Source organism: Lepidothrix coronata, unplaced genomic scaffold (genome assembly GCF_001604755.1).
Source record: "Lepidothrix coronata isolate B3197 unplaced genomic scaffold, Lepidothrix_coronata-1.0 Scaffold27, whole genome shotgun sequence".
Taxonomy (NCBI): Eukaryota; Metazoa; Chordata; class Aves; order Passeriformes; family Pipridae; genus Lepidothrix; species Lepidothrix coronata.
Window position 1 is genome coordinate 1,119,539 of NW_016690207.1, and position 22,101 is coordinate 1,141,639.

At 53.3% G+C, this 22,101-nt stretch overlaps 1 protein-coding gene across 6 annotated transcripts in view; it reads left to right on the forward strand.

Moving 5' to 3' along the window:
- CEP164 (centrosomal protein 164) overlaps positions 1 to 22,101 on the forward strand; it is a 37,674-nt gene that overhangs the window by 7,502 nt on the left and 8,071 nt on the right. For 4 of the 6 annotated variants that reach the window (XM_017809463.1, XM_017809460.1, XM_017809461.1 and 1 more), the window contains exons 9-29: positions 5,819 to 5,896; positions 6,894 to 6,971; positions 10,131 to 10,216; positions 11,828 to 11,974; positions 13,581 to 13,793; positions 14,952 to 15,083; positions 15,271 to 15,487; positions 16,071 to 16,148; positions 16,435 to 16,566; positions 16,825 to 16,947; positions 17,034 to 17,177; positions 17,392 to 17,475; positions 17,827 to 17,895; positions 18,242 to 18,420; positions 18,763 to 18,889; positions 19,285 to 19,352; positions 19,522 to 19,729; positions 20,068 to 20,175; positions 20,824 to 20,938; positions 21,449 to 21,793; positions 21,994 to 22,060. In XM_017809463.1, the coding sequence (XP_017664952.1) occupies positions 5,819 to 5,896; positions 6,894 to 6,971; positions 10,131 to 10,216; positions 11,828 to 11,974; positions 13,581 to 13,793; positions 14,952 to 15,083; positions 15,271 to 15,487; positions 16,071 to 16,148; positions 16,435 to 16,566; positions 16,825 to 16,947; positions 17,034 to 17,177; positions 17,392 to 17,475; positions 17,827 to 17,895; positions 18,242 to 18,420; positions 18,763 to 18,889; positions 19,285 to 19,352; positions 19,522 to 19,729; positions 20,068 to 20,175; positions 20,824 to 20,938; positions 21,449 to 21,793; positions 21,994 to 22,060 (2,798 nt within the window). The remainder of the gene's footprint in view (positions 1 to 5,818; positions 5,897 to 6,893; positions 6,972 to 10,130; positions 10,217 to 11,827; positions 11,975 to 13,580; positions 13,794 to 14,951; positions 15,084 to 15,270; positions 15,488 to 16,070; positions 16,149 to 16,434; positions 16,567 to 16,824; positions 16,948 to 17,033; positions 17,178 to 17,391; positions 17,476 to 17,826; positions 17,896 to 18,241; positions 18,421 to 18,762; positions 18,890 to 19,284; positions 19,353 to 19,521; positions 19,730 to 20,067; positions 20,176 to 20,823; positions 20,939 to 21,448; positions 21,794 to 21,993; positions 22,061 to 22,101) is intronic. The other 2 variants (XM_017809465.1, XM_017809464.1) reach the window with 1 other exon arrangement.

Below are 22,101 nucleotides of genomic sequence, written 5' to 3' on the forward strand. Positions count from 1 at the left end.
GGATCAGGCTTAAGATGACAAGGGCACAATGGGAAGTGCGTTGTAAGCAGCTCTGGTGATTTGGCCCGACTGTTTGTGCTGACATTAATCCTTTCTCACCGCTTTGAAAATCCTGTTCCAGTATCTGAAAGGCAAATTAATTTCTTTTAAAGTGTTTTAGAGTATTTGCCTTATCCTTTTCACAGCACACGAAAATTAAGCTGTAAAGTACTTTGCTGGAGAACCCATTCAAGGTGCTGGGCAGGATCTGTGAAGGCTTATGCTAAAGTGGATGTGACAAAGAGAGCCCTGACTCTCTCATCTCCAGACAACAAGCAGCCTGTGGGGGCCCAATTCTTCACTGAAATGTTAATGTGTGCAGGAACAAAGAGCTGTCTTGGCGTGTCAGTGCCCTGGGAATGGGGCTTCAGGAATCTATTATGGAATGGCAATTGCTGCCCAACAGCCAGGCTGTTAACCCAGATGGGTGATGTCCTAGTCCTGATAAGATAGCAGTGCCCCACTGGAAAATAGAATTCTTTTGTAGTTCCATGAGATGGCAGTAGAAAAGCATTCCTGGGAGCGAGGCTCAGACTGTTCCCGAGCCACTCTCCAGCTTCCTTGCAAAACAGAGCAAAGGGTTTGTGTAGCAAGTCCTACAGGGGGAAGTCTAAGCAGCAATGGGTGAATTAATGAAAAAACTGACTTCGTGTAGCCTGTGGTCAGGATTGAGTGTCTGTGTTCAAAGGAAATATGTGGTTTTAGTGCCTTGCAGAGACGGGATGTTGGGTGAGCGGAGGCAGCATCAGTGTCTGGGAAGAGAGGGAGGAGAGGTGGATGTTCCCCCCTCAGTGGGCATTTCTGGAGCAAGGAGTGGGTTAACTGGGGCAAAGGCACTTAAAATGAAACCCAGGTCAGATGCTGGAGAACTTGGGGTGTGAGGTGTGTGCAGTAGTCTGAATGTCCCCTTGGAAAGAGGGTCTCTCCCAGAGCTCAGTGTGCTCGGCTGCCTGTGGGGTCAGCTCTCCCCTGGACCTGCTTTCCTGCCTTCTGGCACCCTGAGTCCTCCCTGCAGGCATGGGAGACTCTTCCCTAAGATACAAAAGGGCTTGGGGATAATGCTGGAAGGGGCAAGAGGAGAAATCGGTCTGGCAGCACCTCTGGGTGCCTGGGGAGAGTCCCGTGGCAGCAGAAACGATCCCCTGTGGCAGTGCTGGCACCTTGGCATCAGTCTCTGGGTAAATGCTGGGAATCAAGGGGGTCCTTTGTGTTGGGAAATTACCATTCCTGACTTCTTTACTAGCTGGAGGGTGGAAGGGAGCTGCCTCTGCACATGAACATAGAGCAGTACAGCTGGTGTGTTCCCACAGGGATGGAAGCAGTGCTGCTGCTTCCCAGGAAACACATCCCTGGGATACCAGCCCAGGGCTGACTGGTGTGGGGGGAGGAATGGCTGCTGGGTGTGTAGCCTTGCTGTCCCCTGTGCTGGGGGAGTGTGGAGATAAAGCTCACAGGGAGTCTGGAGCTGGGAAGAGTGTTACAGTGTGTGACTCTCCCAGCTTGGAAAGGTGGCTTGGGCACTTCTGCAAGTGGCTGTGTCACCCCCTCCTCCAGGAGAACAGCGAGGCAGAGCAGGAGAACCCCAGCAGCCCCCTGGCTGATGGTGCTGATCCCCCTGGAGCTGCTCCCCAGCACCCTGGGAGTCCTGTGGAGGATGCTGGCAGCCTGGCAGAGGTGATGGTGGCTCTGGCATCTCCCTCCTGCTTGCACGGTGTCACTGAGCTTTTGCATGCAGTAGGCAGCTTCTAGTGTTGTGGTTGCATCTGGTGACTGCTTGTCTTGTTTCTTTTGCTGGTTAAAGTGTTATGTGCATGGAGAGAGGTGTAAATGTAAAATCCAAGGGCAAACACTGCCCAGATATGAGCTGTGGCATTCCTAACCCCCTCTCTGTGCCTGAGAACAGCCTGGAATCAGGGAGCAGGAAGGGAGCACATCACCCTTCAAAGTTATTCTCCATGCAGTATGAGATTTGTTTCCCAATTTTTCCTTTTAAAGGTAGAAAAAATGTGACATTTGTTGTACTCTCACCTTCTGCATGGTAAAGTGCAAGTGTAGCAGGTCATCCTTCTTTCTGAGTTGAGTTGGACTAAGTTTTGGTGGGTGCTGTTTATCCTGATTGTTCACTTCTGGATCACGTGTCTTTCCCAAACCTGGTCCTGTTGGTATCAATGTGCTTTTCTCCAGACTTATGACAATCACTGGGAGTAATGGTTTGGTAGGCAGGAATTTCCCATCATTTAGTGCCACTCAGTGCACGTTAAACATGTTGCAGCTTGTGAAAAGATCAGTGAAAGCCAATTATGACCCAACTGACTTGTCCCAGCTCTGAAATCCATAGAAAATCCATAGTCTGTTGCAGGAGGAAAACCTCCCTCCTCTTCTTCCACCTCTGTCTCTGACTGGCACAGTTCCCTCTTCTGGAGAGTTGCATTTGTGATCATCAAGGTGTAACATTAACAAAAGTTTTTGTCTATAACTGCTCTTAAAATAGGATTCTGCCAGCTAAAGAAATTATTCTGGGATATTTTAGTAACTGAAGTGAACTTGCCTGGAGAGAAACCCTGTTGTGTGCACAGTATTAGTGCTACACTGCTCTGTTCTGTTGTGCCTGTGCACTTCTCAAGCATCAAAATCCAGCTTGGTCTCATGTGATATCCTGGATGCTGTCAGGTCTCCTGGTGGGATGTCCTCAGGAGAACTCTAAAGCAAGTCTGTCCAAGAGGAGCCTACCTTTCCAGCCACCCTAATCCCCAGATAAAAGGAAGCACCATGAGAGCTCCTCCGCTGGAGCAACCCTAAAGAAATGGCCCTTGCACACCTTTCTCTGGGTTTTGATGTCACTGAGACCTTCTCAGAGCCTGCAGGGGGACTGCAGGGTGACTCTGGGGACCTCTGCCAGCCAGGCACTGCTCTGCACAGGGGCCACGAGCTGTCACTCAGCACAGGGAGTTACTGATGAGGCTCAGAACTGCAGGTTTTTTGGGAAGGGCCCGGTGATTGGATTTCCCTGGCCTCTCCAGCCGTGATGGATGGCTCCCCCGGCCCCAAGGAGAAGGTCTCACAGACAAATGGCACGCCAGGGAACGTGCCCCAGCTCCGGGCCTGGAGCTGCCGGCGTTCCAGCGGCACTGGGATAAAAATACCCCGTTAAAATATGCGCTGGGTGTCCGGGACGCGCCGTGCGCGGGATGAGGGGATGTTTGACGAGACACCGCGGCATTAATAAAACAGTGAGAAAGCGGGACGTGCGAGCAGGGCTGTTTGCATGCTGATGAGGGAACCTTCTCCTGCTCCCTCCTGGCTACTCCGCTCTCCACAGTGGGTGTTGTGGCGTCCCCGCTGCTGGGAGAGGCAGTGGAGCCTTTGGGTGACTAGGCTTTAATTTGGGGTTGCTTTCTTCCCCAGGCCGGTGGGTTCTGCCATCTCTCAGCCTCCTGTGTTAGTCACAGGCTTGTTCTGAGCTTCAATCAGTGCCCACCTTCAAGTCTGTACTGCTGGAAGGTGGGATGATGGTCCTGCCTACTGTTCTCTGCTTAAAACATGAGACAGAAGTAGAATGGCCAGTCTCTAATGGCAATGGCCAGTCTCTAATGGGAATGTCTCTAACTCATTCCCATCTCTTACTGAACAGATCTGACGTGGAAGCATAAATGGGTCTGCTGTGGAGCACATGGGGTGCTGCCCACTCTTGTCCACTGAGACCCTGTGAATAAAAAAAACAACAGATGAAAAAACCTAAGTGAGAGCCCAAGAAATGAATGAGATTATCTCAATGAGGTTCCTTGTTTTGGAATGGGACTGTGTGAAAAGAAGTCAAACAGGTCTCAAAGTCACCCAAAGCTTTGTGATTTTTTTTTTTTTTTACTGCTTGCTGTAGGAGAGCCTGTGCTATTCCTGACCCCTGCATCCCCCCAGAGAGAATGTTGTGGCTATAATTGTGTTTGACTTGCTGCCTAGAAGGAATCTTTAAAATCAAGACATGCCGAAGAAGTGCAAGAGTCTTCCTTGGATTCTGATGCTGCGTGCCCTCCATCTCCAGTTCAAATCCTTCCTGGAGATGCTGACAGCAGCCTGTCTGGCCAGAACAAGGAGGACTCTGGTGGGGAACTTGCTGGGGATGAGGTACTGGACAAAGATGATGTTGAGGTGGAAGGTGACGTCCCTGCAGCTGAGGAGCTGCCCCAGTCTGTGGGGGAAAGGAGCACAGCAAGGATGGATGTGCCCAGCGGTCCTGGACAGCCTGGAGCTGCTCCTGCAGCTGTGGAAGGTGCCGAGGAAGATCAGCTGGGGAGCCTGGCTGCCACTGCTGACACCGTGTCCTGTGGAGAAAAGATGGTGGATGAAGTGAGGGAAGAAGCAGCAGCTGATCCAAAAACAGAGAGCAGGCTGGATGCTGGTGAAGTAAGAGACCTGCCTGCATGGTTTGGGGTTGGTGTTGGCTCTTCCTGTCGTCTCCTCAGGCCCTGACTCAGGAAAGCCCTTGGGGCACTGCCTCGTTTTCTGTGGAGTCAGTGCAAGTGCTTTCCTGGTCAGCAGGGTGTTCCTGGGGGGGCACAAAGTGCTCTGAATTTCCAGACTGGCGTTCCAGGATCGAGCTAGGCAATCCTTCTCTCCTGCACGCACCAAATGCTGTCCAAAGCCACTGACAGGCAAAACCTTCAACTGCGAGGCGTGTTTTGAGTCTTGGAGGAGAAACAATCTCAGCTTCCAGCGCTGCCGTCTGTCCTGAGCGAGCAGGTTTGAGGATGGAGCTCACGCCGAGCCCAGCTGTCCGTGCTGCTTTGTTTCCCTCCTTCTGTTGTTTCTCTCAGCTTGTGCAGCGCTGGGGCAGGGCTGTGAAGCGAGTGCCAGCCGTGAGATCCGCGGCGGATGCGACGGGAGCTGCGAGGTCGGAGCGGGGAAGGAGGGAGCCCTGGGGCTGGCTCTGGAGCTCTCCTCTGAGCACAGAACCTCCCAGCCTGCCCACTCTGGGAGGAGAACTGGCCACAGCCACTGGGGACCCGGGGGGGTTGGGTTTGCAGCCTGACAGGAGGCACCGAGTGTCACAGTGGCCTGGCCCCGCAGCTGGGCTGCCAGACAGGCACTGTCTGCTCGTGGTTGTACTCCAGAATAGGATCTGAGTTAGGGTATGGGCTCTGATGAATGATCTCTTTCCAATCTGGCTGCCTTCCTGCTGATTTTGATGATTTCTCTAGTTCATTGATGCGTGATGTCTGTAAGAAATGATAAACCACAAAGCCGAGCCTGGAAAACGTACTCTGTCCTGAAGAGCTTAGAGTTGAAAGCATTGCTTTTCCAAGCACCTTCCCTGGGTGCTTCTGCACCTGAGTTGTTCTGCTGAAGTCAACAGGGCCACGGGGTGTTCCCACTGAACAGTGGCTTCATGATTGTGGGAACGTAGCAACCCTCACTGCACTTAGGCACAGCAAGATGAGCTTTTAAAGTGCTTTTAAGAGACCCTGGTACTGTTCTGGTGGTGGGCTGGGAGCTCTAAGAGCTGCAGACATCCTTGCAGATGGAGAGGAAGCAAGTGCCTTTTATCAGGGGTGTTTGAAGAGCACTTCTCTGCCCTCCCCAGTCCCATCTCCTGCCCCTACCTGTGGTGTTTTGTGCTTGTCTTGTGGATCATACCCTTAGTGTCTGGTTCAGTCACCTCGTGTTTCCCGTGTTACAGAGGGGACAGATTTGTGTTCCCAGTGCCAGTTGTCGTGTTGGGAATGCCCAGGTGAAGCTGCAGGGGTAAGACATGTACAGGCTGTAACGTGCATTCTCCTCTCAGCTTTCAAAGGCGTCGGAGATCAGCGGGGAGGACCTGCATGTCTCCAACGGCTCCAACAGGGAGCTGGCTCAGCCTGTGGTGAGTCACCAAAAACTCCTTGTCCCTTGGGTGTGGGGCTTCAGGTTCCTCTGGGATCGTGCAGCCAGGGAGTGCTGTGCCTGCCTCTTGCAGTGCCCTCACAGCTGTGGCACAGGCCAGCAGTGTCACCCTGCCCCTCGCAGATTGGGTCTGTGGGTGAGGCAGAATCCCTGGAAAAGTAGGTCACACAGAGCTGGGACTGTGCTCAGATAATTGCAAAAAGGAAAATAATAAGCAGGGTAAAAATTGTGCTTTAAGGGACTCGGTAGCTTTTGCTTAGGGGGGTGTGTGTGGCTGGGAGACCTGGCTCTGGAGGGTGCCTGTGGGAGGGCAGGCAGGAGAGAAGCCCTGAGATGGGGGGAGATGCCCATCAGCATCTCTTCATCTCCACAGGAAGCTGCCATTGCCATCTGCCAGTGGGAGCAGAGGCAGCATGGCCAGCAAATGGCTGAGAATATCATTATTTATCGGGGTTGGTACAAGCCTGTGTTGGCAAGTGGCTCTGCCTTGTGCAGTGCTTGCCCACGGGCACGTGTGTGCACACACTGCCCTGTGCAGCCAAGTGCAAGGACCCCCACAGACTCTGCCAGGAGGGAGGATTGTCTTGGAAGATGAACAGCCTGTGGGAGCTGACTTTTAGGAAAAAATGAGAGGAAATGAATAGTATCATAAAGGGGAGCAGCGGAGGCTGGGGGAAGACGTGTGCCCTTTGGCTGTACCACGTGTCACCCCTGCCTGCTGTGGCCAAAGTGGAAGGGTGCACTGGGAGTGTGGCAGAGCTCTCGGTCCCACAGTGTCCTCCCTGTGTGGCATTGATGTCCCTGGACCCCACAGGGAGGGTTTCCTTAGGGACCCAGTGAGGGGAACTGCTGCTGAGCTGCTGTCAGTGGGGTGGGGAGTGGGGATTCCAAGCCATGGCAGGAGTTTGGTCTCAGGATCTCTGGCAAACCCTGTGTGTTCTCATCAGACACTGATCCTTTTCTGCTTTCTTCTTTAGGTGTTGGGCTTCCAGAGCCAGCTTCCTGAGGAAGTACTGGATGCAGGGGCTCCTGTCTTAGGCAGCCCCGTGTGCAAGGTGAGCTGTGTGTGTGTGATCAGGGGTGATCTGTGAACAGGCAGGTGAAATACTGGGGTGAGATGCACCACCAGTGTGATGCTGTCAGTGTGAAGGCTCTGCAGAGGTGAACAGTGAGGTGTCAGGGATCAGAGCAGCACTACCAGGGCACTGTTTTTGCTGCAGAGATGAGGTGCACGAAGCTATATAAAGAACATAAACCTTGAGTAGGGGATGGCTTCAGGGGTGCACACGTGCAGGCTCCCCTGTGTGCTTTCCCTGCCCCAATGAGTGTCAATAAATGGCTTTCCTGGGGAAAGATGGAAGTAGAGTCTATTTTACTTTCTTCTTTTGTGGCTATATTCGTCCTTTTCTTTCACTTAAGCAGATAGGAAGGATTTGTGTAGCAGAAACACGATAGAATCAATGGGAAGAAAAGGAGGTTAACTCCCTCTGACAGATTTTGGTAGAGGGAAGCTTATTTTTAAGCATTTGGTTTGCCTTGCCTGCTTTCATGTGGAGGGAAAATGGGCTCCTTTCAGGGAGTCTGTGGCACTGTGTGAGCATATGCCTGTGCTCCTATGCCGTGTTAGCCTGGGATGCAGCAGTGGCTGGGCAGTTCTGACTGGAGGTTGCTGTGCATCTCGGGTTTACCCTTGTCTTCCCAGCACGTTGCCAAGTTGGCTTCCTGAGCCCCACGTTCCTCTGGAGCTCTCCCACTCCATCCCGGCTGGCTGGGAGCGCCGTGGAGGGCAGGATCCAGCTGGGGTTACTCAGCCTTGTGCTGATTGTGAGTGATCAGCTGCTCTGGAGGAGACCCTGAGTGGCAAACTCCCCACCTGTCCAGCAGAGAGGAGCAATCCGGTTTGTGAGGTTGTGTCTGGAGGATACACCTGTCCTCTTGTGCCTAATAATGAGCATAATCAGATGTGAAGGGAAAACAAAACATATGCCTGCTGTGTTCCCCCTCTCCCTCCCTGCAGTGCAGGCACTGTGCATGCAAATGCTTGCTGGAGCAGCCACGTTGGAGTTTATTACAGCCCTGTTTGGGGAGGGCTGGGTGTGAAATGGTGCTCCCTGCAGAACTGCAGCTGCTCTTTTGTGTCTGTACACAGAGGCTCGGCTGGAATGACTCTGGTTGTAGGAATGTGCCTGCTTCCATGTGTAAGGAGCCTGCCTTGCTTTGAATGTACTGGCAAAATGTTCTGTTGTTAAAAAACGACACCTCTGGAAGCTCCACGAGCACAGAATGGGAGGGGTTTGGTTGGTGTGTGTCTGGCAGGAGCTGTGGTGGCTGCACAGGCTCTGTGGGATGTGTCCTGCTAGACCTGGCTGCTCTGCTGGCAGAGGGAAGGCTGCTCCTTCCACCCTTCCCCTACCAGAGACTGAAAGTGCAAGATGCAGATCATGGAATGTAGAATATCCTGGGTTGGCAGGGACCCACAGGGATCACACCAAGTCCAACCCCTGGCCCTGAACAGGGCAGCCCAGCAATCCCACCCTGTGCCTGAGAGCGTTGTCCAAACACTCCCTGAGCTCTGGCAGCCTTGGGGTTGTGCCCACTGCCCTGGGGAGCCTGGTCAGTGCCCAAACTTCAGGACAAAGGCAAAGCTGTGTCTGCAATGCTCAGTGCTGGCACCTTGCTGTGCCCAGGGGGATGGGGGTGAGGAGTGGGATGAAGGCATGATCCGAGCTGATGTGAGATGCTCCTGCTGAGTCCCTTGGGATCTGTGCTGTGCAGAGGGAAGAGATGGCCCAGGGTCTGTCATTCCTGTTCACACAACTGATTTTGTGTCTTGAGCGTGTGAGGTGTCCTCTGGGGATGCAGCTGGGGCAGGAGGGGCAAGGATCTGACAATTCCACAGACAGGGCTTAAAATCTGCCCTCATTTGCTGCAGACAAGTGCTGTCTTCACCTTCCAAATGTGTCCAGAGATTCCTGCAGCCCATGATTCCTGGGGAGGGGCTGCCCTTTGGGGTAGAGGGGCAGCAGAAGGCCCATGCCTGGGCTCAGCAGAGGTGCTCTGTGACTGTTATCCTTCTCCATTTGTCTGGCTCCTTCCCGTTCCCAGGCAGCAGTGACAGAGCCCATTTTGAGCGAGGAAACATTTGCTGAGCTCCTCGTTCCCGGGAATTGGAGTCATTAGTTACAGGGGCAGGAGGGGGGCTGGGGGTGGGGGGCTGCTGGAGAGCTCTGCCCAGGCTGATGTGATGGAAGGTGACAGCACTTGCAGGGAATCCTTCTGCTGTTTGCTCCACTGAACATTTGCATAAATTACTGCTGTTTTAATTCTGTGTTGTTTTGGCCCTGCTCCACGCACAGGAGGGGCTGGGCTCACCTGCTGGGTCTGTGGCCACCAAGAATTTATGAATGGGATGTGTTTTTGGGGACCCAAACTCTCAGCAGGGAGGGTGAGCCCTCGCTGCCTCCTGTGGAGCTGGCAGGTGAGGAGGGAAGTCCTTTCCCTTCCCCTGTGCTGTGGGGACAGAGGGATCTGGGAGCTGGCAGGTGGGGAAAGGAGCAGGTGATGCTATTTCACATTCAAATGTTGGCTATTCATATTTCCAGTATTTCCTGTGTCATAAATAAGCCAACTGAATGCTCAGGGTGCTGCTCAGGGGGCAGCACCCACCCTGATGTGTCCTAGAGGCAGAAATCCCTGGATTTCTGTGTGTGCTGCCCAGCACAAGCTGCCCTAGAACCAGGATGGGAGGCAGGACTGAGCCCTGATGTGATTCTGGTCCCAGCCAACACATCAATTTGTTTTATGGCCCCACCACGTTAGTTTGTGTGTGACATTTCTCTTTGGGGAGATTTTTGTCCTACATTTTTCAGGAAGTTTAGTGTTACTTGGGAATGTGAAATGACCTTCAGGTAAAAGCCAAACCTGTGTCCCAAGTGCTTAGTGCTGGCAGGGAGTTCATCTTCTGTACTGAGACAGCTGAGCTCCCAGGCCTCTTGTGCTTCTGGAAGCATTCCTGCAGGGCATTCCTGTGATGTTTGGAGCCCCTTGCTTACCCCCAGGAGAGGAGGCTGGCACATCCAACATTCTGGAACAGCCTGTGGATCTGTGTGGTCCCTGGGCTCAGTGCTGATTCCATGGACCTTCAGCAGAACCCCCTGTAAGGTCTTTAATGGTGAGGGAGCCACAAACTGCACCCTGTTTGCTTTTACCTGCAGGCCCAGGAGCTGGGAGAAGAGGAAAAAGACCAAAGCAAAGCCAGTACAGAGGAAGAGCAAAGCAAAAGAACAAAAGCTCCTGAGAGGTATGATTCAAACAGAGCAACTCAGGAGGCATGGGCAGCTCTGGCTCCTGGTGCCCTTCCTGCCTTGTCCTCCCTGCTCTGCTCACTGTGACCTGAACAGGAGTCCCCTGTACAACACCCTGAGGTGCTGCAGCTTCTCACAGGGTCTTTCCCACTAAACCTCTCCCTTCTCCTGCCACCCCCTCAGCACTCTCTCAGCACCACTTCTGGCTGGGTGAGCAGTGAAACTGCCTGTCCATCATTTCCTGGTGGCTGCTCCAGCTGTGGCTCTGCCTTCTGTCTCCCTTACAGCTCCTCTGTCTCCCTTACAGCTCCTCTGTCTCCCTTACAGCTCCTCTGTCTCCCTTCCAGCTCCCTGACTGCTCTAGAAAGCTCCAAAAGTCACGCTCTTGCCAGGAGGGTCTGAACCTGTTCATGCTGTGCTGGACCCTGTGGTGTTGAACCAGGGAGGATGTGGTCGTTGGCTGTTGCCTGATGACTCCTCTGGTTCTGAGTCAGCCCCTCGTTTCAGCACTGGTCCTGCTGGGCTGCCAGCTCCCCCCTGGGCAGAGCCTGTACCTGAGGGCTCTCAGGGCCAGCCTGGCACCTTTTTGTGGTGCCAGGAGAGTCCAGCTCTGATGTGAACAGTTCTCTTCTCTCTAGGCCACTACAGAGGTGACCTGGACCAGGTGTAAGCATTAAGCTGTTTTATATCCTGGTATGTGGACAGCTCACCAGCTGTTGCCCCAAGAGGAATGCTGGCTTCCCGACCCTCAGTTACCATGAGGACTAGGCTGTCTAGCAGAGCTGTTTTCAGCCTGTTTGTGGTGATTTGTTTAAAACTGTGCTAAGCAGTGAGCTCCCTGCTCCCTCGAGCCCCTCCTCCTTGGAGAGCTGCAGTGTGGCATTTACAGATGAGCTGTGTCAAAGCTCTTGGCCTCCACGCAGAGTTACATGTTCTCCAGGGCTCTGGGAACCAAGGAGCTGTTGCCTGTGCCAGGAAAACTTGTGAGCAGAAGAAACTGCAGCCCATCTTAATGATTGGCTGAGTGACATGGGATTTGCAGCCTTGTTCTTGGAGAAGCTGTTTGTGTGAGGGTCCCCAAAAACATGTTCTGCCTGCAGGAATTCTCTTTATCACTTGATACCTGCTTGCCAGCTGAGCATCCTCTCCTCTCTGCCTGTAAAGCTGCTTGTGCTTGCCTTGTCTTTCCTTTCTGTACTTCCAAGATGAAGCAGGGCTGTAGATACAGACATGCCTGCCAACACTTCCATCTGTAATTTAGACAGCAGTGTGAGTGTTGCTGATAGGGCTGATGTACCTTGGGGACATTCTCCAAGAACCTGGAAAGGGGGGGCATAACCCAGGGAAGGCATCCAGCATTTTGAGACCGGCACCTGTTACATCCTCAGCTGCCTGTTAGTCTGATATGAGGTGGTGGGAATGGTGTGGAGCTTCCCTGTGGCTTTGGCAGCCCCGTGTTGGGTGTTTGTGTCCTGTTGGCAGCTGTGGCTTGGTGCCACCTCTGTCACCTGTGTGTCCCGTCATCCCCTGCCTTGTCCACCTGCAGCAACCACTAGACTGAGCTGAGCTAACGTGGCCTTCTGTCCCCTCTTTTTGTGCTGCAAAAGCGAGAGGGATCTCGGTGCTTGTGAAACACCAGAGGAGTGTTTGGGTTTAGAGAACCCCGATGGGGAGGAGGCGGCGGCCCTGGAGCGGGAGGAGGGATCGCTGGGCAGCCCGATGGATCCAGAGGAGCTGTCTGCCCCACGGGACACGTAAGGGCTTCCTTTCGGTCGCTGGTGTCGTGATTGTGACAGCTTGTGTCCTTTTGTCCCCCTCTGTGCTGGCTGGGGCTCGCGTGTGAACGGGAGCTGCGGTTTGGTGGGCACGGCGCAGCTCCGTGTGCACATCCCAGCAGCTGTGCTGCTGTGGGGGTGCCAAGCGAGCAGTCTGTGCTGGGGAGGGCCAGAACAGCAGCTCAGCCCTGGGGGTCTGTGGCTCAGGACTCTGGGGTGAGAAGGAGCCGTGTGCCCTGTCTTTGGGAGAACCTCCTCCGTGCCGGTGTCGCTGGCGAGGCCACGAGTGCCACCCTGCCTGAGAAAGGCTTTGAGTGGTGCTGAGGTGGGGGGGGCAGCAAAAACCCAACCAGTCACCCCAATTTTACAGCCACTAGGAACAGCATTGAAATAATAAAACACTGAGGTCAGAGCTCCTGCCCGAGCCACCCTTCTGTTGCTGCAATTCCGGTGGTATTTGTGGATCCGTAGCTGCAGCTCCTCTGTGACAGAGGAGCTCAGTCCCTGTGATTGTGCTGACTTTGCATTCTGTGTCAGATGACACATCAGCAGATGCAACTGGAAAAATTAGGCAGCGTCTCCTGGGACGAGGTGGGGGAGAAGGATCTGTGCTGTGGAGGCCTGTGCAGTGTCTCCCCTGTTCTGCTGGGAATTGTGGTGCTGTGCAAACCCGTGTGTGCTGGATCTCCTTTGGAGCAGGAACTGGGGCAAAAGGAAGAACATGATGAAAAGGTGGAAGTGGCTGAATTGCTCTGCAGAGCAGCCTGATAAAGGACACCTGCTGCAGGTGGCATTATGGGGAGCACCAGTGAAGCAGGATTTTTGCAGAACTCCACTACCTTCCTGTCTTGTTCTTTTTGCTAATGGCTGCAGAAGTGACCTTTTCTGACTCGAGGCTCTATAACTGGGGCTGTTATTTCCCTGATTCCTGGCAGAACAGAAGTCACTCTGCCTTATGCTGGCAGTCTCACAGCACAGTGAGACCTTCCTGCTCCAGCCTGCACTAGCAAAGAATGAAAATTTTTCTTCATACACTAATCTCAATTTTCCCCTCCTTCCCCTTCAACCTCTCTCAGACCTTATAATTTTGCTGCTGTCTGTCTGAAAAAAAAAACTTAATTAGAACCAGACTGGGTTTGAATTTTTGGAGTGCTGGGGGCTTTCTGTTGCCTGGAGTTGGCAAACTCCCAGCACACTTCAGGTTGCAATTGCAGAGAAATACCTTGTCCATCAGAAGCACCAATCCCTGGGCTGGAAGCAGGTGCTGGTGGCATCTGCTCCTGTGCCTGCCAGCCTGGCCAGGGCTTTGTAGCTACTAGATCCTTCATGATCTAGTATTGCCCTCACAAGGTGAGCTCTGGTGGGCCAAAATCCGAGTTATTCAGGAGTGCTGCTGGGGCTGGGTCTCATTTATCAGTCAGAGCTGATGATGCACCAGTGGTGGGCCTGAGTGAGGCTTCTGGAGTAGGAGGTTCTGAGATTTTTGGGGTTTTTTTTGATACTCTTGGAGGGGATGTTGCTGTTCCTTTTGTGTTACTCCATTTTCTGTCGCCCTTTTGCCAAAGGACCTTTCTCTCTTTGGTAGGCAACCTGAGGAGGAAATCAAGGACCAGCAGTCCTTGAACCAGCCTAAAGAAGAATCCCTGGAGGAAAGAACCAAGAATGTGGAGACAGAGCTTGAGCAAGAGGAAATTCATTTATTTCAAGCAAAGGAGGAGAAAATTCAGCAATTCCAGGAGGAGACAAGGCAGGAGGAGGAAGCAGAGAAGCTTGATCAGCAAAAAGAAAAATCCCTCAGGTACTTGCCTTTTTTTACTCCACCTCCCCTGAGCCTTTCCAAGCTGGGATTTCATTGCTCCTGGCCACAGACCTGTGCTGTGGTAGCCACCACCTTGGAAGTGGTGCTGCTTCCCAGAGGTGTGGGAAAGGAGCAACATCCAGGCTCTCAGGGAGGAGGAGGAGTGTGGGCCTCGGACAATCCTGTGCATGAGGATCTGCACACCTTGGGATGGACAGTGCCCTGCTGTCAGAGCACAGGCAGCCTCAGGAAAGAGCTCTCCAACACTGACAGGAGAGCATCTTCCCACCTCCTGTGAGATGAGCTCTGATTCCATGCACACGCAGCCTTTGGAACTTGTCTCTTATGTTTAACCTGGGAGAAGTTTCCAGTTCAGTGCTTGGAGCTTTGCCACCTGGCAGATGTTCAAATCCTGGGCTAAATGGTCGTAACAGGACTGGAAATGGGAGCGTTAGAGGAGATGAGGTTACCCCAGAGGGTCTATCTGGAGCTCTGATGCTGCATGTTTTACAGAGGGACTTCCAAACAAGGCTCCCAGGAATAGGGCAGAAGGGATGGCTGTGTGAAACCCAGGATCTGAGAGCAACACTGGGAGCTGTGTCCTTTCCCTCGGGGAATTTTTCTCTCGAGGCTTGTATATTATTTTGGTGGACTTGATACTTATGTTCTTAGCACCCTGAGCAGCCAGAAACAGCATCTTGACATGAGATGTCCTGGGGATGCAGTCTGGGTGTGAAGGAAGATGCAGAAAATGCACCTGAAGGGGAAAACGTGTAGTAAAAGATGTCATGTGGAAATAGGGAGCTTCCAGATGTACTAATGCATCCAGGTACCTTGCCTGGGAGCCTGCATCCATTTAATGAGAGTTGATTTCATTTACCTGCAAAAAAATCCCCAAACTAAGTGCAGCCTGTGATGATATGGTGTGTTTTAAAACCACACTGCTCAGGTGTGATGCTGGGGCTGCATGTCCTGTGCCAGCAGCAGGTCCTGCAGGTGTGGGGGAAATGAAAGATCTGGAGGCCTGAGAGAGCATAATTTGGGCAGATACAGCCAAGTGGGAGCAGCAGCTGAGCTATAGCCCTTGGGGAGGTGATTGGAAGGTTTTAAAACCTCCTGAACCTTTTTTCTTTTTCTTTCTGGCCGCTCATCTCCCAGGACTCCAGAAGAAGACTTGGCAAAGGTTTCTGAGGAGGAAGAGCTGCGTGTCAGAGAGGAAGAAGCTGAGAGACTGGCGAAGCTGAGAGCCAAGATCTCCTCAGAGACGGAGGCAGAGGAGGAGAGGATGAGGTGAGAAGTTGTGCTGCCATCCCCGGGGATACAAACCGGGCTGGGCTGGGAGGGAAGGATCTTGCACGCCACCAGCAGCTGCTCAGAGTGGAGGTTCAGAGCTGTTTCCCTGCCGTGGCAACAGGTCCGAGCCCTGACTGGGCAGGACCGAATCCTGACTTCTGTGTCCTTGTTACAAACCTACCAGGGCAGAGCAGGAGGCCACGCTGCAGAAACTAAGGGAAGAGTGGGAATCCCAGCAGCTGAAGGAGAAGGAGAGCCTGGAGAGGAAGCAGCAGCTTGCCTTGGAGGAAATGAAGGTGGAAATGGAGGAAGCCCAGCGGAAAGAGATCAGGGAGCTGGAACGAGAGAAGGAACAGTTCCTGAGCGAGGTCAGGGAGAGGTTAGACAGGGAGAAGAAGAAGGTGAGATCTTTGTTACAAATCAGGGTCAGCCCCGAGCTGTTCCTGCTGACCTGGCTGGCATTGCAATGCTGAAACGCTGGGATTTAAATCACACCTGTGTGTTTATGATGCACTTAAAGCACAAAGGGAAGGTACCAAGTGGGCTGTTAGGGGCACACTGAGGAGGGGAGAACTCCCCCAATTGTTATTACAGTGGTGATGAACTAACAATTATTTAAATAGCCACGTTTAATTTGAAGACAAGAGCAGGATAGTTGTGTGTCTTGCTAAGCTAAACCAAGCTCTGTTATCAGATCAGAACTAAATGAAACCACTTTATCAGCTCCAAACACCACTTTGGGTACAGCTTTAGTCCTCTGGGGACATGGGGAGTCCTTGAATGGGGCAGTTTCTAGTTTTTTGAGCACAGCATGATTGAGATCCATCGAAATCCCCTGGGAGGGGGAAAGCACAGAGAGAGTAAAGGCACCTTGTACGTGATCCAGTTTGGAAGGGGGTTACCATTGTTCTTTTTGATGCTTATGGATAGAATTTAATTGCAAATCCATCATGTCCCCAGACTTTTTTGCTCGTGTTTCCATAGGCAGTAGAGGAGCTGGAGAAACAGTTTGCAGGTGAACTCCAGCAGCTGAAGTCTGCAGCAGAAGAGAAGCATCGTGAGGTAAAGACTTAGTATGTAAAATGTTAGTCCTTAGTATGTCCTTAGTATGTAAATTGTTGGGTTTTTCCTCACACACTGTCACCAAAGGTGGCCAGGGAGGGCGGCATTAATTTTTTTTCCACTTCCTCACCGTGGTTCTGGTCTGGCTCAGCATTTGGCCATGCTCCAGGCAGGGGGTGGTGAGACTGCAGGCAGGGCTCTGCCGTGCTGCTGGCTCCCTGTAGGAGGGCACTGAATGGAGCCTGTCGGAAGGGTGACGAGTCTCTGTGGGTGGCTTTCATGGCAGGTCATTTCCAGCCTGCAAACCCAGCTAGCAGAGGCACAGAGCAGCCAGGAGGCTCAGCTGCGGGAAGACTTGCAGAGAGCGGGTCAGAAAGTGCAGCAAAAAGCCTTCCAAGTGAAGGAATACGAGCGGGAGGTGAGTGTTCACCCACCTTCTCTCCCCAGGGTGTGGTGAGGTCTGAGAGCCCACGTGCCCTGCCCAGGGGTGACAGTGGTGCCTTAGGGGAGAGGATATCTCACCTCACTGGGGTGAAGCCTTTGTGCTCCCCAGACCACAGCCTGATCACACTCTGGATTTCAATCCCTGGGCTCGTGTGGGAGGTTGATTCTTGGGGGTTCCCTGTCATGCAGTGCTGTCGTTCAAAGGGAACATCTTTCCCTTTCATCCCCACAGCTCAGCGAGCTCATGAGCGAGAAACGGCACGAGGTGGAAAGAGACCACGAGAGGAGGATGGAGAGGATGAGACAGGAGCACCGGGAGGCCTTAGCCCGGATTAAGGAGCAGTTTGAGGAGGAGGTACCGCTCTCCAGAGAGTGTCCCGTGTGTCTGTTGACTGTGGAGAGCCCTGTGCTGCACTGAGGGCTTTTCCTCTCCCCACTCAGGAGCGGAGGCGGAGGTCGGAGCTGCTGCAGAGGGTGCAGAGCGAGACCCTGCAGCTCTGGCAGTCCCACAACGCCGAGGTGAAGGCTCTGCAGGAGGAGCTGGAGGGGAGGCTCACCGACCTGAAGCACAGGCACAGGGAGAAGGTGAGGGGCACCCCTCTGCTCTGTGTGACCTGGCTGCTTAGGGGTGCCCAGGGCACCCCACACCTCGTGCCCCTGCCACCCTCCACAGCCCAGGGGGACTGACACGAGTAACAGGTCATGCTTCCCAGCCCGTGTTGTTCCCCCTGTGGCAGAGCTCTGCCAGGTGAGGGAGGAATTTGTACCATTCTCTCTTTAACTCAGTGTCTCTGTGCAGGAAAGAAAAATCCAGGATGCGGAGAACGAGCTTGAAATACGTGCAAAGAGCCTCCAAGCCAGATCAGAGCAGCTCCTCAGCCAGGTGAGTCGGCCTGGTGGGCTCACAGGGGTTCCCTTACCTGTGCCAATCCTTTGGCTGCTTCCTCGTGGGGAGCTGGTCAGAAATGCTCAGCCAGGGCTTCTGCTGCTGTCCCAGCTGCAGGTACAACTTCCGCCACAGGTCAGAGCAGGGCTAAGCATTGCTGGTGGTGCAGCCTCAGGGCTGGTGTTTGCAGTGAAAGCCTGAGCTGTGGGTTTGCTCAGTGCTTTGGGGGATAGTGAGTGACTGTGAGAGGGGCAGAGGGATCATGAAGCAAATCTAACAGTCCTTGGGGATTTTGAAACTTGGGCCTGAGGTCTGTCCTTGAGGTGGTGCTCTCTCACCTGTGCCCAGGAGGAGGACCTGCGAAGGAAAAGGCAGCAGCTGCTGGATGAGGACAGGAGGACACAGCTGGAAAGGGATGTATGTATGCCTGAGCTCTGGACAGGGGCTGTGCTGCTGCTGGGGCTGAGGGCACCACGCTGGAAGTGTGGCTTTAAAAAGAAAAGAAACCATTGCTTCTAAACCGTGAGGCTGAAAATCCCTCCCTGCCCCAGTCTGGAGTGCCATCCTGCTGGGAGGTGGATTAACTCTGAGCTGTTTCCCAAAGAGAAGAGACAGTCCTGCTTTTCCAGGACTGGGGTGTGTGTGTGTGTGCAGCTCTGGACCCCTGTGAGCCGTGCAGGCAGCGAGCCCTCGTGTGCTGTGTGTGCCTCTTATTTTGGTTCTGGGGAAATGACCATGAGGGATTTTTTTTGTTTTCTTGTAGGAAGCTGCTTTGGCCTCTCAGCTGCGCCTGGAGGAGAGCAGGAAGGAGCATGGCAGCCTCCTCGAGTCCGTCCGGCAGCTGAGGAAGTCTCTGGAAGAGCTGCAGGACCAGAAGGCTGAGCTGGAGGCCCAGGTGGACCTGCTGCAGACCCGGAGCCAGAGGCTGCAGAAGCGCATCGGGTGTGTAGGAGCAGTTTTCCTCCCTATCAGTAGCTCAGGGTGGGAATTTGCTCCTTTACCTCTGCTTCTCAGGTTTGTTTGTCTCCACACCTGCCTTGTGTGGTTAGTGAGGTGCTGTGAGAGGAGCACTGAAATGCAGAGACTTTCCTGAGGTGGCTGAGCTGCTGGGGAAGGGTGGGAAGCAGTTTCCCTGCCCAGCCAGGGGTTATGATTGGCACAGAACCAACACTGGTGCTGTCTTACACACCTGTGGCCCTTTCCCTCCTGGAATCTGGACACCACTGCAGCCAGGATGGACTGCAGGCTAATCAAGTGCCTCCACTGTTTCCTTTCCTGTGGCAGTGAGCTGGAGGAAGCAGTCAGGAGCAGGCAGGAGACTCTGAAAGAACTGGAGGCAGAAGAGAGTGTGGAGTCTCCAAGAAAGCAAACTGAGCTCCGTATTGAAGACCTGAGAGAAAGTACTCAAGCTGTGAGTAAAGCAGACTGAAGGTGTTTGCTTTGTGAAATCTGAGGCTGTAACTCTCTTGAAAATCCCAACTTTTGTTCCTTCTGTGTGAAATCATTTGAGGGGATGCATTTCTCTTTGCCACTGTGTTCAGTAGTATTTGCTGATTTCTGTCTGTTATTAGTGGGTGGAGAGGAGTGTGGGATACTGGAATCAAAAGCAGGGCTTGAGTTGGAATAGAAATGTCTGTCTCTCCTTCAAAAATCACATGAAGAACATCCCAGGCACTGTTTTTGGATCTGGGCAGTACCATGGTGATGTCGTTCCAAGTTTTCGCTCCTAATGGAATTCTTACAGGAGCCCTGGGGTTCTGTTTCCCATACATGTTTCTTAATTTCTGAAATGCTTTACCTCCTCAGCCCTCATCCAGAGAACTTGCCTCCTCAGCCTCTCAGAGCCACGAGGAAAGCGACTTCCAGTGTGATCCGTGAGTATCAATATGCCAGAAAGCCTTTCTTTTCGCTCTGGTTTTCCAAGCAAATGCTCTGGCTTGGATTTACATATGGTGCACTGACAATCTGGTTTTTGGGAGGTGCTGTGTGAGGCGTGCAGGAGGGCACAGGCAGCCAGGACTCACACCTGCCTCTCTGCCCTAGTGTCCGGAGCTACATCTCTGCGGAAGGGGCCTCCCTCCGGAGTGCCAAGGAGTTCCTGCGGCACCAGACCCGCTCCATGAGGAAGAGGCACTCGGCGCTGAAGGCTGCGAGGGTGCAGTGGCGCCAGGACCTGCAGAGGGCACAGGAGGCACTGCAGGATCCCCACAGCTCCCAGCTCCTGGAGGGCATGCGCCAGAACCTGGAGGAGGTGAGCCCTGAGCTCGTTCACAGGGGGTGGACACTGTGGCTGCACGAACAGTTCCACAGCCCTGGGATCAATTCCTGGCTCTGCAGGTGTGCTGACCCTGTTGGAAGTGGGGTTTGGAAGTAAAACCTTCTTTTCCTTGGGCTTTGAGCCATGTGCTCTGCTCGCTGTCCACACCACTTCCCGAGCTGTCGAGGACTTGGGGGCAGTTTCACTCCAGCAGCATCATTTCCTGTGCTGAGCAGATTGAGATAATGAAAGTCACCCTGACTGCTAACATAGATCATTGCCTGTCATTCTGGTTTAATTTCCCTCCTTGCCTGGCTGTTGATCCCCTGCAGGAGGCAAAGCACTTGGACAAGATGAAGTCGGCCATGCAGAAAGGGCAGGTGCTGCTGCAGAAGAAGGAGGAGAAGCTCAGCCAGCTGGAGTCTTCACTGCTGGAGGAGGTAACACCAGCATCACTCCCAGGGTCTTCCCAGCTACATTCCCCCTGCCCAGAGCTCTTTGCCTCCTCTCCCTGGAGGCCCTGAGGGACTGGTGGTCCCTGTGAGGACCCTTTAGCTGGTGGCCAGAGACTGGAGTTTGCCAGCAGAGCTGGATTTTGAAACACATTCTGTGAGATCACAAGAGACTGAGTGTGTGGCTGCGGAGAGCAGCCTGGAAAAGAGCCTAGAGAAAACAAGGTCTGGGATGGAGTCTGCTCTCCTGACCAAGGCAAGCCTTGGAATGTCTTTGGCTCTGCCTGGGACCACGTGGCCTTGGGCAGGGCAGCAGCAGATGCAAGAGCACAGACTTTGGATGGTGCAAAGAGGGAACCCAGTCCTGCAAGAGTTCTGAGGGTTATTTAAAGCACAAAACACGTTGAGTCCTGTCTAGAAGGGCCAGTTCACATGGCTGTTGGATTTGGCCTCTCACAGTTCCAGAGCCTAAGCAGTCTCTTGATACTCAGATTTTGCTGTCAGGGACTGAAGACGAGTTTGCCTTCACTTGACCTGTGCCTGACTGAGTAGACAAGCTGTAGGCAGATTTCCAGCAGCTTTTATGTTTCAGGGATGATACAGCAGGTTTTGTTGCTTTGTTTTCCTCCTGAGCAGCTCTCAGATGAGGATACACTGAAGAGTGCTGCCTGCAAGAAGGTGGTGACTTTTGATCTGAGTGACTCTGAGGACACAGAGAGTGCATCCATTGGAGAACTGTGTCAGCCTAAATGTAAGTGCCTGCCTGGCTCGGTGTGCTGTGCCCAACCTGTGAGGCTCTAGACCTATTCTGGCTTTGCCTTGCACCTCTCTGATGATGTTCTCACTTGTGCTCAGTGGTGTTTAAGGCAGGTCTGGTCCCCATGGTTGGGACTGCTCTGTGCATGAAACTTGATTGGAAAAACTTCTTTCCTGCCTGTAGTGGCAGATAAGAGGGATGGAGACTGTGCACGAACTTGCCCTTGAAATCTCTGTGCATTGTAAAATCTGGTTGCAGCTCTTCCCTCTGCTGCTCCAGAGCTGTATTGCTCTTCTGCAGGAATCTGGGTTTCCCCTTCCTCGCATCCAAGGCAGGAGAGGCTGCTGCAATTCCCTCTCTGCTGCATGTGCTTTTTGTTGGCCTGCAGTTGCCTGTAGCTGGAGTTGTGCAGGGGAGTTGGGGCAGGAGGGTTGGGTTGCTTGCACAAAGGCTGCTCTTGTTAGCACTTGCCTGCGACCCCTTTTTTCTCCTCTCTTTCTTCAGTTGATTTTAGGACGGATTTATGGCCTGTCCCCCAGCTGGACAAGATCCAGCACTTGAGGGACTCTCTGCAGTGTATCACCAGTGAGCTGAACGGGGTCCTGGGTGTCCTGGACTCCCTGAGCCATCACCACACTCCTCTCTTCGCCTCGACAGCCCGTGATGGCATCCCTCTGTCCACATATTCCTCCTTGGCAGGCCTGCAGGCAGGCAGCTCCCTGGGGGATATTTCCAGGGTGCCTTCCACCGACAGGTGGGCCTGGAACAGTGGGCTGAGCACCGGTGTCTCCATCTCAGGGCGGTCAGTGGACAACATCCTGGCAGAGAAATGGCACAGGTATTTCCCAGGTGAGTCTCCTGTCCTTAATCCGTTCTTCTTCCTTGCCTTCAGCTTTTGATTTCTCAGCCCTGCAAGTTCTGGCTGTCTCACCCTTCCAATGCTGGAAGGGCAGATGCACTGGAGCTGCTGATAGGAAGGGTGCTCATGGGATAAGGAGTGATAAGGAATGTTGATTTTGGTGAGTCTGTATTTAATGTCTGTTTTCCAGATGGGATCTCATCGCTCAGTGGGAATCCCAAGCCTCTGGACAACAAGCTGGGATACATACCTGCAGAGTAAGGGTCTTCTTCCTTGAGATGTTCCACTGTGCTGCTGT